Below are 15,641 nucleotides of genomic sequence, written 5' to 3'. Positions count from 1 at the left end.
GCTCAGAGATTACTGAGCTCTGCACAGCTCCGTACTGTGCTGCGCGGAGAGCCGTCAAAGACAACTATTGAGGAAACAGTAACCTTTGTACAATACCTGGTAAATGTTTTTGCCAACAACATTGCTCAAGACCAACTAATCTAGGCTAACACACACAATGCTTATTCCTACTGAGTCTGAAGAAAAAATATCAAACAGGACTATTGAATTATTCTGACCAGCATATGGTCTTTGTTTTCCTAAAAGGCACTGTAAAGGCCACCTGGGCTTCACAGTGCCATAAGAAAAGCTACCTGACTATTTCTGCAGGTTTTAAGGACATTGTATCTGGTCTTTGTGTGATTTATTGTCAAATATTTCACAAGGTAATGGAAAGGAGTATATAATTATTATAATGTATAACATACACACTAACTTCAAATAAAGACAAGGTAGGAAGAAATTTCTTCACTTCTCAGACTTTGAATAGACAATATTATGTGTGTAGAAAACCACATTGCCAGAAAATAGGTGACCTAAATTGTACGAGTTGGCATGAACTGCTCATCTACAGTGCCATAATTCCTTCTACCTTTCTGAGCAGAGACATACATTTTCTGAACATGGGTATACACATAGATGTGTAAACAGTGCTGGCACTTGACAAAATCTGACATTTCACAGTTCTGTAAACCATCTTCTTTTGTCTTCAGTGTACCTTTATGTATTTAAGAAGTGAGCAGAAATGAAGACAAAGTTTGAGATGTGATTGAAAACAGCACTGGAATGGTCAACTACAATTAAAGAAGTTAAGTGATTAAAATCATGGTCTTTCTGTAGTATTCAATCATTTAAATTCAAGAGAGGCACCCCAAAACATGCCTGGCAGATCCAGACTTTGGGTGCTTCAGATGCTATGTACCCAAGGCCAAAAAACATCAAAAGCATGATCTTCTGGCTTTGCAGTACACACCTTGTCTCAAAAGGCTGTTTTGTATGGCCTTAAAAGTATCAATCTCAGAAACTTTCTCTACGTTGTATGTATGTTCACATGCACACACAAAAGCACATACATAAAGTATATCGATTGAAAGAAAAGATGGAATTTCAAATAATTTCATATACAGCCATTTCAATGATATATAGTAAATACAAAAATTGGTGATAAATAAATCTTTCCTACCAAAACACTATATGAGAATAGTTTTCATAATTAACATAACAGGTTCCAAGAACAACCTACTACCACTTTGTGTAGTCATGTTAGCAGTTAGCAATGAAAAATTTTTACAAGTTCCTTCCAGTATGAGGGTTAGTGCTGATTCTGGTGGTGTCCTCAGGAGTTTGTACTGTAACAGAGACAGGAATTAGCAGAAGGGGAGAGATGGAATGCACAGAAACCACTGTGGATTACATTGTTTTCTGAGGTGTTCAGTGGAATATAAGGCTTCCCTTCTAAAATAATCTGTAGACATTTTTGCTCTAAATGCCACTTTGAAAAATGACCCACAAGAACCAAAGAAACCCCATAAGCCTGACTTTGCAGAAAGTCTGAAACAGGTCAGCCCAGTGAACACTTTATTATTCACATAGAGTAACTAGGATTCAGTCAATGTATGAAATAATTAAAGCTGAATCAGGTCACAGAAGGTGAAGGAATTATGGAGATTAACAAAAATAACCTTCAAGTCACTTCTGCTTTCAAAGGGTTGCTTAAAAAACTCATCATGGAATTGACTGGTGAGGTTTCATTGTTTAGGTCTAGGGCTCGATTTCCACCAGCTGGAAAATACCTACATAAAAAATCTTCTGAAACTGGCAAAAGTTAAAAGTAATTGTAGTGATCTTCTAATGTACTAGGAATTTGTGTGGATTTACTTCCCTCAGCACAGCAGTGTTGTGTCAATAATGTTGGCATGAACATATGGAATTAAGTTAACTTTCAATAAACAGCCAACAGGTCCATCAGGATGGCAGGTGAAAGCCCGCTCTAAGTAAACTCTATGTTTCCTCTATATAAAAAAAAAAAAAAAATCATCGAACTTGAACAGTGAAGGGTGGTTTTTTATTCTGCTTCATTAAAATTAACAGTACAGCTGGCTATATTTGTTGTCCATAACTATTTGCACTATGTCATTTTCTTGTTTAGTTAAAACAACTGGCAGTAATAAAATAAGGGCAGGTGGATATGTTACTATGGTTCCTGTTTATAGTGCAGAATAACAGGCCTAGAAAGAGTACAGAGACAGTAAGGTCACGCTCCTTGTCAAGGAAATTTATATCTTATTCAGATTTTGGTGTTAGTCAAATTGGTCTTTCCGATCTTCCTCTGCTGGACATGCAAGTTAAATTATATGACTGTACCTCTACCCGCATTTTTTGCTTTCCTTTTTCTAAATGTTATGTGTCTAAACCCAGAAAGAAAAGCATTCCTAAGTCATGGATGCAGCAGACACAACCTCACTCAAACTTCCTTAGAAATGCAAAATCTGTCTGGCTCGTAGTTTTGACAGCCACCTGTGATGCAGAGAGAAGAAATGCACCAAGTGTACTTACAGTTGCTAATTTATCATTAGCATAGTCTGCATCTGCTTTTGGTCAGATATTAATTACAATAAGGTTTTTGTAGTAACGGATTTATTCCTTCATGAAGTGGAAGTTCACTGTGTCACTACAGTTTGCTAGATGAATGCTTCCACTCCCCTGCTGCCTTGTCCCACCTACCCTGGGTAGGGCCAAGAGAACACATCTGTCTCCAGAGACACTAGGCACCATCCCTTCACAATCCCTCCACCTGACAGGTTGTTGTTAGTATAAGGAGTACTGCAGGTGCTAGAAAAGAGCAGCAATAAGAAGATGCTTTACTGGTAAATATAAAAATGAAGGGCCTTGTCTCCTCAGTCTATCCAAAACAGCCTTCGTGATAGCATTTCTTGGACATATTTAGTCTTATGCAGCACACATTTGGACTGCAATGCTGCAGTAGGCAGAACCCAAGACGTGCATTTACCTTCTTTTTCCCCTTCCTCTGTTTACACAGACTGTTACTGACTTAATCCGAGCCATTCACACTGGAAGGGAACACGCAAGCCAAAAGACAGAAGCACAGAAAGCTTCTTTTTAACAAGATACCTTGCACAAATAAGAAGTGTTTGATTGTTGGCATAAGTTAATTTTATTCTATTATATAAATATTACATAAATATATTAGCAAAATATAACATCAACAAAGTCTTACTCCAATTTCAGCATACAATTTCTACCAATAAACTTTGATCTGAGGAAAGCAACACAGTAAAGAAATCTCATTCTTTCTTAGTTCTGCTTGAACATTCTGATAGCCAAGGATACACAAAAATTCCCTTTGTTACAAATGGTATTTAATTTTTGTTTTCCCCAGACTGGAGATATTGCACATCCTTTCTGCCCTTTCATCCAGTTATTGATCCACCTTATCAGCACTACCTCAGTCATATTGGATGGAGTCAGAGAGACATCCAGAAAGAAAAACTGTTATCTAAATGAGGACAAGGAAGAAAAGTTTCTCATTTTCCTTCTTACTTTTCTTCATTCTCTTTCTTACCAAGGAAAAGTTCAAAAAAGCTCTTCTTCCTGAAAAAATTCACAGACACTTCAGTGAGGAGACAAAATGGGCTGCTGCAGCACTTGCTGAGAACAAGCAATTACCTAGCATTATCTTCTGCCAGAACGGACAACACAGATTCAGATGGACTTTGTGATCTCTGGCTGCCGCTATAATAAAGACCATGTCAAAATGTTGATAAAAAAGGCAGGCCCAGACATATTTTGTTGTTAATAATCTTGAAGGCTACAGACAAAACTGAAATTATTAGCAAAAGAAATTTCACTGCTCTGCATGCAGCTTTCAAGCATATATTGGCTAAATGTACACAGTGGCCCTGTCATCTGTAAGTCATCCCGTGACTTAAAGAATATTTCATGCCCCTCTACCCCTTTATTTAAGTGAATTTATGGAGTATCCATGCATGCATATGAATGTTACTTTTAAAAAAATTATATACAAACATGTTGAAATCAGCTGCTAAAGAATATGATCAGTTTGGTTTTCTTAGCTTCCTAAGAGTCATATCATGAATCAAGTCTGTTTTCAAGAACAGCTTAGCCAGTTTGTCATGATCTAGTAAAATAGAGATACTGACCAGAAATAAGCTAAAATTCCTGTTGTCTCTGCAGATATACTGAACCGAGCTGGTGCTAGGAAATGTGGATTCAGCTAGCTCAAATACTGCTGATCAGCTGTGCCTGGCAAATATTGCAAAGCTTAAACAACACACTGCAATATATGGTATATATGCATTTTGGCAGGTGAACATGAGATTGTAAGTCTTCCATTCTTTGTCAATTCTGTGACTGGCATAAAGGGTTGGTATAAAGGGTGCAAGGATGCAATAAAAACTTCTCCTGTTTCCACAAATGTCTATATTATGGCCATGAGCAACTGGCCAACACCAAAGGTGAGAGCTAATTAAAAACAAAATAGAAAGATGAAAGAAGTTAAATTTAAAGTTTAGGCAGAGAATATGATTAAAGGATTGAATTTTAATTAAAGAAATGTTAGAATAACTTTTTTCACCGTCTTGCTTTTACTTTAGGGACATGGGTTAGTTCTTTAAACCATCACTACTGTTGCTCTTACTGTTTCACTAGGATAACAGAGATGTGAAATGCAGAGGGTGGGTGCAAGGGAATTCTTTTTTGAAGGAAACTGTAGCAAGAAATATTCCACTTGGATACAATGCAAAAAAAATCCTCACCACCAGGATGAAAAGCTCAACTGGAAACGCTCAACTAAGCAAATGGATCTAATTTTATTTTGGCCATGTCTGAGTTGGGACAACTGCTTCAAACGACCTTCAGAGATCCTCTCCAACCTGAGTTAGTCTATGGTTATATGTGTGTAGCATGACAGCAGTCTTGTATATGTACGAAGAGCACTAAAGCCAACTGACTTAGGAAGAAATCTGAGAAAAGACGACATGTTTAGCCTGATTAGTTGGTATGAAGCTAAAAACTTATTTTGGAGGAATGACTTCATCTGAGAGCTGTAAAAGCTCTCTGTTTCCCCCTCTCCAGTGTTCTAACAATCTATAAAGAAAAATCTTTCACCAAAACATAGTCTTTATTGATAAAGGGACAAAGGTACATTAAAAAGAGTAAAATGAAGTAAAACTGATTCTTTAACAAGAAAACAGCAGAGGTTATGCAACAATGCAATTCGGCAAATTTAACTTTCTATTTGATACTGCAGGTATATAAAGGGAAGAGGGACCTTAAGAGCTGAGACTTTGTCTATAACTGAACAAAATTACTTTCAAAGTATTAACAGCAAGCAGAAATCTTAGATGACTTGTAATAAAACTAGTTCTTGAAAAAGAGCAAAGGCCAAGCTGAGTTGAATTAGAGCCTGCCACCATTTCTCTGGTGGTTCAGAAACTGCCTTCCCTGCAGATTAATTTCTGCAATTGGAAGAATTCTTTTGAACACAACCATTGAAAGGGTTGTCTGCCTGAATACAGAAATAGAAACAGCTGGTCAGACTCTGGAAATTAAGGTCTTCAGGTTAGACAGGAATCTTCCAGTTGCCCTAAGATGCCTCTAGCACAAATCCTACCACTGGTAAAAGACTGGCATAATCATATCTAAGCCAATTTTCCTAGTCCTTGGCAGTACAGCGAGCAGATCAGATTGGAGATGATGTTTCAGGTTCAAATGAGATTTAAATGAAAGTCTGCATCATCCCCCTAAAGCCAACATTAATTCTGAGACTAATAATGAATGCCAATTCTGCTGTCTCTTTCCACACTGATAATTTTTGCCAAAATATACCTCTGCAACTGCAGTCAGATCTCTTTCAGCAAATGCTGCCTCTGATTTCAACACACATAAGTAACTCTGCATCCCAGGCTGACTCAGACCTTACTCATCCTCACTAGGGAGCCAAGTAACTGATTTTGTGTGATTTCTGCTCTAGTTCAGAATATTAAATAAGATTGGACATGTTTTGAAGGGGCAGAAAACCATGTGCTGCATAATAAAACTCTGTGAAAGTTTAACAAATTAAATTTGTATTCCATTGCTATATCCACTCTTTTGCCCTTTGCAGTACTTAGTCCAGTTCAGTTTGTCCTGAGAGTAGAAATTTGCCTCCAAAGAAGAAATAAATAATATAGAGGAAAACATTAAAAAATAATGTTAGAGACTCACTCATTATTTGTAAGAAGATGTAAGGGTGTAAAGGTAGCTTCCTGAAACTCTGGTTAATTGATAACTTTGCAGCTGATTAGGCTGAATGCTGTTTGGGGCAGAAGTCATATCTTTTCACCCTCTGGGAAGCATTTGCCACACACTTACTCTTATACAAATAAAAAGCATGAACCATCACAATGGTAACCAACCTGATGTTCCCAGATGCTTCTTAAACAGGTGATTAGGGAAATTATTTAAACCAAAACAAATCCCTCAACACTCTGCCTTTTGTAATTGATCTTCTTGTGACCAGTCTTTTCCTTGCACATGCCAACTAGCACTATCACCAGTAGGACCACTGGAGGCTGAGTGTGGCAGGGTACTACTCAGCAGAGAAAATGCCGTAACCTCCTGTCCCAAACCCATTTAACCTAACAGAAAAGAGACTGAGGTGTGCGTTACGTGGGTTACTCACGGCTCAGCTTCGATGCTCTGGTCAGCAGCTATGTAGTTGGCGGGGATGTAGCCCTGGAGTCTGCAGCCAGGACGGACAGACCCTGTTGGCAGGAGGAGCCTAGCATACCACCAGCCCTCGTGGGATGCATCCAGCACTTCAAGCTTATCCCCAGCTTGGAAGCTCAAGTCCTCCTCAGTGCGAGCCTCATAGTCAAAGAGTGCCACAAATCTACAAATATTCACCAGATGCTGGCCAGGCAGTGGAGGTAAAGGTTTTTCTTTTGTCTTACTGTCTCCATCTTTCTGTCCTGCTTGGAAGTCATGCCTTACCACAGCAAGGTTAGCGAAAACTTGACCAACTTTCTCATCCTGCTCATTGTCTCTCCCCGAGAATAAGCATGGGATGTGGGGCTCCAAACAGGCACAGTGCTTCTGAAAGAAGTTTCCCATCCTGTTTCCTTGTGCCTTCCTCTGCTTCTGCTGTACTTTCACTTTTCCCAGTTGCGATACCCTTAGACCAATTTTTGCACCATCAACATTTTAGCTTTTTGCAGGACTTCCTCTCCCCCTCCTCCTATGGCACAAAATGAAACAACTCTTGGCACAGCTGGAAGCTCCTTTCCAAGTCCCACTGAGAGCTCATTACAGGCGTCTCCTGGATCCGGAGTGAAACCTGAGTATTCGGGTGCCAGAGCGTGTGTGGAGGGAATTTCTCACTTCCTCTTCGGAACAGGAAAGCAACACCACAGCTGTGCTGGTCTGAGCTCTGGGAACAATGGGGGAGTGTGGACCCTCTTCTCCCACAGCAAAACAGTCAGAACATCTAAGCACGGGAGGCTTCTCAACTCTTACAGCTTGCTGTGGGTGTTTTCTTCTCTCAGGTGGGGTCCTGTCACACGCTCAGCGGTGAACGTCTGTGAAGCCTGTCTTGGTAATGATTAACTAAACTGACCTGCCTGTTCCCTTAGCAGTCTCTGACGTGGACAGTTTGAATATTTCTTTTTGTTTCCTGGTTTGCACTGGTTTCAGCTCCCAGTGGGAAGTCTTTGCTCGCCTGAGGCTGGCAGACGCCCTCACCTGGACCGCACCTGTGGCCTTGGCTCTCACTCACACCCAAGAACTTTCCCCAGCCAAGCACGCGCCTTTCAAACCAGTCCTCTGACTTTTTTTTTTATTGACCCGGGTTTAGCACTTCTTAGAAGGAAAAATAAATATATGGGGCTTATAGTAATACAACGGTATATTTTAGCTCATTCCTTATTTTCATATTAAGGAAACAAAGGCACTAGCAAAAAAAAAAAAATGCCCCAGGTGGTTGACTAATTATATCAACCGCATATAAAAATAATGGCTGTCTTCCAGTCACCATGAAAGCCGATGAAACTACATTGACCAGTATGTTCCCATTTCTAAAGTGCCTACACCCTGGCAAACAGACCAAGCCTGGGTGTCTGGATACCGCTGTTGCAAAGCAGCCTGGAAAGCCAACTGCCACATCCCAGCAATGCAACCCAAGCTTTAAAACAGCTGGAAATCACCACAGCCCTGGGGACACGCAATGCTTGGAGCAGGAGCAGGAAGCACAGGAGATGGCCTGTCTGCACCATGTGGTGGCATTTCAGTAAGAGGCAACTCTTATGGGTGACAGGTCAATCAAAACTATACATGGACCTATAGCTCCTGGTGATAAAGAAAACTGGTTCCCTGGCTCCTCTTTTTTTTTTTTTTTTTTTTTTTCCTGTCAGGAATAACTGCTGCTTTCCTAAACATTTACACATGTCTCTCAGCTCTGTTTAAGTTGCCGACTTCTGTTGCTTCACTTCACTAGAAAGAAAACCCAGCTGAATAACTTCAAAACCAAAGCCACTTGTTTTCGTCATGTCTCTCAGTTCTTTGAATGGGGAGACCAGTGGCACAGGCAGAAGACTACTGGTGGACTAGGGACTGTGAGATGACCGAAAGAGGTCTCATTGAAAGTTTATCGCTATCAGGTGCGTCTCTACTGAAGAGGACTGAGGAACTGCTTACTCACTCCTCTTCTGCAACGCTGCAAAGGAAACCGAAGAAAGGAGAAAGTATTGTGCATATTAAGTGACCACTGAACCTCATAATCCGTAATGAACGTTTTGGGTGTGATAAAAAAAATGGCATGCTTATTTTTCAGATTACTAAAACCATATTTAGTTTCTGAAGCACTACTGGAGATTATTTTGCCCCACAGCGATTACCAATCACTACCTAGATCAATAAGAACACAGATATGCAAGAGATACTTAATTTTCTTAGGTCTGAAGGACAATATCCAAGGTCAAGAAAGGTCTGTTTTGAAAAATAAACTATCTTCATTAGTCTTATTTAAAGAATTATTTACATTTACTGAAACCAGAGAACATTAGAAAAGCTGTTTTAAATAATCTGGGGGGTTTCAGTTTGCATATTTGATTGGCTTTTCCTGTAATTTTTGTGGTTCTGACAACTTGGGCATTAATCTGGCAAAGATCTGCATGTGCATCTACTGCATAGAATAGTTTCATCATGACAACAGAGCCGCTTGCATCGCACAGAATCAGTCTCATGCACTGTTCTTTTCAGGATCAAGACCCATCTTTACACTGAGGCGCCAATATATATACGCATTAGAAATCACTGCATTCACTGAGACCACTCAGATAAATATTTATAACTGCAGCTAGAATGGGGCTTAAGCCTACAAACATTTGTGTATATGAATATCTTATCTCAAATAAACCCAGGCATTAAATTCATCTTCTCTACCAATTCAGTCCCGTGCTTGGCTTTAGAAAACCAGAAAGACTTTTGCTGGAAGAGATCAATAAATATAAAACAGATTACCTTCCTCCCAACCAACTCTTCAGGATCAGTTTTATTTGTGAAACAAGTGGACTTTAACAAAAAGCCATGAAATTCATTAGTCAGATTTAAAACTGTCCTCAAAAAGAGAGAGGAGTGGGGTTGCTGAGAACTGCTAAGCAGATTCCCAAGCCCATGTGGGGCAGGAGCGTGGCTGAGCTGTGGTGGCCGCACTGCAGCAGTGCCTCTGCCAGGGTCTTTGTTCCCATACTGGTGACGTTGAGGATTCCCTGCATTTCTGAAAATAAAGCAGTACCATTTATGGTTTAGAGACTATATAATTTTATCACAGGCAAGAAAAAAATGAACATCCAATAAAAATGTTCTTGCTGGTTTTACTGAAAAAAATAAAATCTGACAAATCCCATAATCCTAATTTTCATGTTCATAGTTTGGAACAAATGACAATAATCATGTATATTCAGGGGCTTTTCCATATAAACTATTGTCTGAGTCCTCAGCACTAGTATTACATATTTAGCAGGATAATCTTTGCAGCACCTATTTCTGGACTTAATTTAGGTGTTTTGCCTTGCATCTCACGATATTTTCTTTTTGCAAAAGGAGGCCAAACAGATCTGTATTGCTTCCTGGCCCTCTGTATCTTTACTGAAATGTTTTGGAAGCTAAGTGTCAAACCAGAAATTATCCAAATATATAAGCTACTAGATGTAAAGTGGCTGTGAAAGACTTAATCAGATATATTAATGAATTTTATTAGCAAAAACGCTTTGAGAGGGACACAACAGTCTCACCTCATTCTTACAGCCAGCAATAGCTAGTGAGAAAGATGAATTTATTATTACCAGAACAGCACATTTGTGGTATGGGTACTGAAATTTAGATTTCTGGTCCCTATATTATTTTAAAAAATCTTTAATAATGCAAGTAGTTTCTTGAAATATGCAACACATTAAAGCAAAGATGGATCATTTACAGAATGTGTCTGACAGGATCATATAAACCTAGATTTTAGAAAAGGAACCAAATCTATTCAATTAAGTAGTACTTCTCCCCTTCAAACTAGGAAATTCCCCATTGCTTTTAAAGTGCGTTTCCTTGTTCCATTAAAAAAAGAACGTCCACACTGATGCTATAGGTTTGAGGATGACAGATATCTGAAGTTACTTTTTATATTCTATATGTTGCTTACAAAGTCCCATATAAGTTAGACTCTTGCAAGGAGCCTTACCTCTGCTTAAAGCATAAATTTGCAGTCCTTTAAATCCATTAAATCAAATTCTAATTAACTTAAAGTCCGTACTCTTTAGGCCTTGTTTATTCTGCAAAACCATCATGTTTAAACATGGTCGTGAAACAGACTTCTCTAACTCCCCTGAACGGACAGAAAAGCAATGTGTTAATACACTGTGTTTTAGTAGGCCTAGTACAAATCTACTCTGCAACACTGATATTAATTGAAGTGCTTTTGGAATGGCTACTGCTCTGCATGAATTAAGGTGTCAGACTGAGTCATGAATAAGTACAGATAAGACTTGAATCCATAATATTTCAAAAGTCTTGTTTTGATATAATTTTAATTTGTATTCAATGCTTTAAAAAATTTTGTATGAGTTTTCACTACAGATATTTCTTATGTTTATTGATTTTTACGTGCTCTGAATGGAACTATTGGTATAATTACATAAAAATTTAGAGCTTTAGAAAATATGAACCCTCCTCCACCTCATAAATATGCTGCTTCATATTTCAGAGGCAAGGAGTGAACATCACTGAGCATCAGGCTTTGGTACTGATGATACATGATGTTTGAAACAATTCCCCTATGCCATGCAGAGAAGAATTACAGTTAGAACTGTACTCTGCTGGGGAAAAAAGAATATTCAAAGGCAACAGTTTTGTTAAGAAATATGAGTCAGTTCAAACTGGAACTTGAAATAGAGAGAATTTTTTCTTAATAATAAGGTGAGACCACAAGAGAAACATTCATTTTTCTCCGCAGTTTTTTCAGATTTTGTAAACAGGAAAAAAGCACCATGTGGCAAAATGAGGAATTAAGATATAAAATACAAGAATCATAATTAAATAGTGTATGAAACTGCTGCCTGTTGCACCACTTTCTATACTGTTTAATCTTTTTCAAGTCAGTACTCATACTGCTGCATTAATATATGCTAATTTAAATAGTTGACATAACACATCTTGCTTAGAAAAACTTCTTAATACATTATGATAAGGCAAGTCAAATATTCCAGAAAAGTACAATATTCAAATAATATGATCTTTAAAGAAATTCAAAGAAAAGCAAATACATGCTGCTCTGAATCTGTGCTTGGGAAATAATTTAAATGATTAAACATCTTAAACTTGTGTTGTTTTTTTTAAGGTAATGAATTGAAATGAAGCACAGTGATTTTTTTTTTATTACAGCTGTCTTCTCAGCTATATTTCTTTCCATTTGCACATTAGAATGGCGCACATTACCACCACTTTGTAGCTTTTTTATAATCCTTTTAATCAGCACTTCCATTTTGTTTCTGTAATTTGCAAATTGCCATTCTTTTCAATGAAAATAAATTATGTGTGCAGTTTTACTCTTGACAAAATTGTTTACTCTTATTGATTAATCACTTTCCTGGTTTTGTATATTATCTTAAACCATAAATTCACAAAGACACAGAGTTATATTTGATTCGGCATTTTCCAACCTTAAATCTTTTGCATTTGTAATGAGAAAACTCTGGCTATTTATTTTCATAAGGCTGATCCAGTAATCCATCTCTACTCTAGAAAGCATTAAAAGTACATATTCAACTGCTTCAGTGATGAGGGTTGCTTATTTATTAGCTGAATTTGGGCCTAAAACAGGCTACGTCTGAAAACAAATGAACACAGAGGAATAAGGCTCTGTCAAAAACTGACAGAATAGAGACTTTCTCTATTTGTTCAAACAATAAGACCTCGCTGCTTAAATTTAATGTGAATTTTGCCATTATCTGCAATGGGACCAGACCTCAGCCATTATTTTTCATTTTATCGTACATTATTCTAAATGACATACAGCACACACTGTTAAAAATTGTAAGTTAATTTGCTTTCTATGAAGCAGCCTTTCTGAATAAAACCATGCTGTAGCTCTCTAAGGCATGAAAAATACTTCTAATCGAGCCTATCTCTGGGTGGAAAAAAATATGGTAAATGGATAACAAAGATATATCAGCGAACACGACTTTGCCATTCTTCTAACAAAATGTATTCCAAAACTGACCCTGTTATGGATAGTTTTTAAATTTAGAAAGTGTATATATTTATGAAGATTTTATGATGGGTCAAGATCATTTCTCGCATAACTCTATCAAAGTCTGCATGCTATGCCACAGATGACTTATGAACATGATTTACCATCTTTATCTTCAGAAGCTGAATTGCATCAAGAGAAGCAGAGAAATCCAAAGAGCAATGGATAGAAAGGAATAGTGTATCAAAGTACTATACTCATTATTCCCCCTGTGAATGAAAGTGGGTGCATTTTTTTTCCCCAAAATAAAATCAGCACTCTCTCCTGACCTGTGCATGTGGGAAAGGCAACATCTTACAAGGACCTAAAACTTACAATTAGAATATATTGATATACCATATAAAGGAACACATATTTTTAATTACTTTAAATTACTGAAATATTACATGTAAAAGTGGTAGAAAAACACTATGTATTAATTTTTAAGTAGAACACAACAGAATAGAATAGAATAGAATAGAATAGAATAGAATAGAATAGAATAGAATAGAATAGAATAGAATAGAATAGAATAGAATAGAATAGAATAGAATAGAATAGAATAGAATAGAATAGAATAGAATAGAATAGAATAGAATAGAATAGAATAGAATAGAATAGAATAATTCAGTTGGAAGGGACCTACAACCACCATCTAGTCCAACTGCCTGACTGTATTGGGGCTAACCAAAAGTTAAAGCATGTTATTAAGGGCATTGTTCAATTGCCTCTTAAACACTGACAGGCTTGGGGTATCAACCACCTCTCTAGAAAGCCATTTCAGTGTTTGACCATGCTCTTGGTAAATAAATGCTTCCTAATACGTAGTCTAAACCTCCCCTGGTGCAGTTTTGAACCATTCCCATGTCCTATCACTGAATGCCAGGGAGAGGAGATCGGCACCTCCCTTTCTCCTCCATTTTACTTTTATTCTTCCTGCTAGATAAACTGTATTTATACACATTGCTCCACATTACTGCAAATTGTGCACACACTAATATTTTATACAGCTAAAATCTCTCTGTAGGAAAACGGCTGGGTCTATAATCAGTTCCTGTGATTGCATGAACCCGGTGCACTGTCCATCCATCTTTCCAGACTAGGTCCCTTTCTCCTTGTGTATTTTCTATATAGTTTCCCACCTCCTGATTTTGTTCTGCTGTATCTCTCTTTCATAGGTATGCAGTGAGATGCTGTGCAGAGAACATTACCCAACATGGAAGACATTGTCTTCAAAAAGTAGAGGAAAAGGGATCAGCAGTGCCCCACACCAACCTTGGGATGGGCATTTGCACATTTTCCACATGAAAAGGAAAGAGTACGCAAAAAAGGAAGGCATAATCCTGGGGTTTACTTAAAAATTATGTTGGGAAACAGTATCCAGGGCATGTGTTAGACTCTGGAAATCATCTCAAACACCATAGCATAGCCATGGCCAAGGGTACAAGTGATTTAAAAACTGTTATCTTAGCTATTCATCTTCAGAAGCATAGCTATAGTCTGAGGGTCAACAAATACCAGTACCTAGGTGACTAATTTCTATATTAGATTCAGTATAAAAGGTCTTAAAATCATGTTTTTCTTATTCTGAAGTCAGTGACAGTATACTCATTGGTTTAACTGAGAGCAGGATTTCATTTTTACCCTTAGTTCATGTATCATAATTTTTGTATCAGTTTTTGGCTCATGTTTGAAATAATCTTTATGTAATGGTAAAGATACAGTATGTGAAATTATTTCTTTACTATGTTGCAGCAGCAGTCTGACCAGTTTCGTGTGTGTTCAAATGTAGCTGATACAACTTCTCCTGCAAATATGTGTTCTCTTACTTTTCTTCCTTTCCTTTTGTTTCTGTGTTCTTCTCTCCCTCTCTCCTAGTATCTTTTCTACAAAGTTTACTACCTACTCTTTTCTTTCTGCTGTATCCATCTTTCACCAGTATGTAGTGAGATGCTGTAAAAAGAATATTACCCAACAATCAAGACATGGTGTTTTTAAACTTCCCCTAAGGAAATGGGATAGGAAGTAAGCACCTTTAGCGATATGCATTTTCAGTGAGCATTTATGATACAAATTTCTGTTGTTGTAGAAAAAATAATTTACTCCCCTTCTCTGACAAAATTTTCCCAAATTCATATTCCTCCATCTTCGTTTCCACAGCTTTAAACCTTGTCAGAATTCCCCCTCTCCCTGAGAAGAGTATAAGGCTCAACACAACACAGGTAAACCTGAACATAATGTTTCCTAAAATAGAAGGCATTGACCCTCTTCACAGACTCACACAGAAACAGAGTACTTAAAAGTTATATCAGCATGATGGAATCTTCTTGGGGCTTCGTATTTACTTAAGAGTTTTAGAATATATTCTTCTGGATCACTTCCCTCTTATCAAAATCCAGCATACTTTTATTCTTTCATCCAACCATTACTAGACACCCTCTAGAGGCAGCAGCAGAACAGTAAATATCAAATGCAATTTACATTCAAAATAAGCTCTTATGAGTTTTATAAGCATTACTATTAGCATTCTGTTATGGCAGCTCCGAAGAACATCACTCTCAGTTTCCAGTATACTCAGCTATGAACACATACAGAAGAAAATATTTCTTAAATAGAGGATCAAGCACTCCTTAGGAAAGATGACTCCTCATTAAAAGAAGAAAAAAAATTGGTTTCTTTACTCATCATAGTGATAGGATAGAATTTGATCTTGAAAATCCTAACACTGTGATGATTGCAATGAAGTAACTAACTTGTATGCTATTTTTCGAAAGCCCAGATTGCTGTGTTACATTACTGTGCGTTCATTATTTCTGTACTCAGCCCTAGTAAGGCCAAAACTGAAGCAGGTTTTGATCCTGTATTCCAG

General features: G+C 37.7%; 1 protein-coding gene across 1 annotated transcript in view; it reads right to left on the bottom strand.

Annotated features, from left to right (window-relative positions):
- FRK (fyn related Src family tyrosine kinase) overlaps window positions 1-7,892 on the bottom strand; it is a 53,698-nt gene extending 45,806 nt beyond the window's left edge. Inside the window, exon 1 of the mRNA XM_040598305.1 lies at window positions 6,683-7,892. Coding sequence (XP_040454239.1) covers window positions 6,683-7,113 — 431 coding nt within the window. The 5' untranslated portion in view covers window positions 7,114-7,892. The remainder of the gene's footprint in view (window positions 1-6,682) is intronic.
- Between the last annotated feature and the right edge of the window lie 7,749 nt (window positions 7,893-15,641).

This window comes from Falco naumanni, chromosome 6, assembly GCF_017639655.2.
Source record: "Falco naumanni isolate bFalNau1 chromosome 6, bFalNau1.pat, whole genome shotgun sequence".
NCBI lineage: Eukaryota > Metazoa > Chordata > Aves > Falconiformes > Falconidae > Falco > Falco naumanni.
Note: the sequence above shows the minus strand (reverse complement) of the source record. Positions and strands in the feature narration are given on the sequence as shown.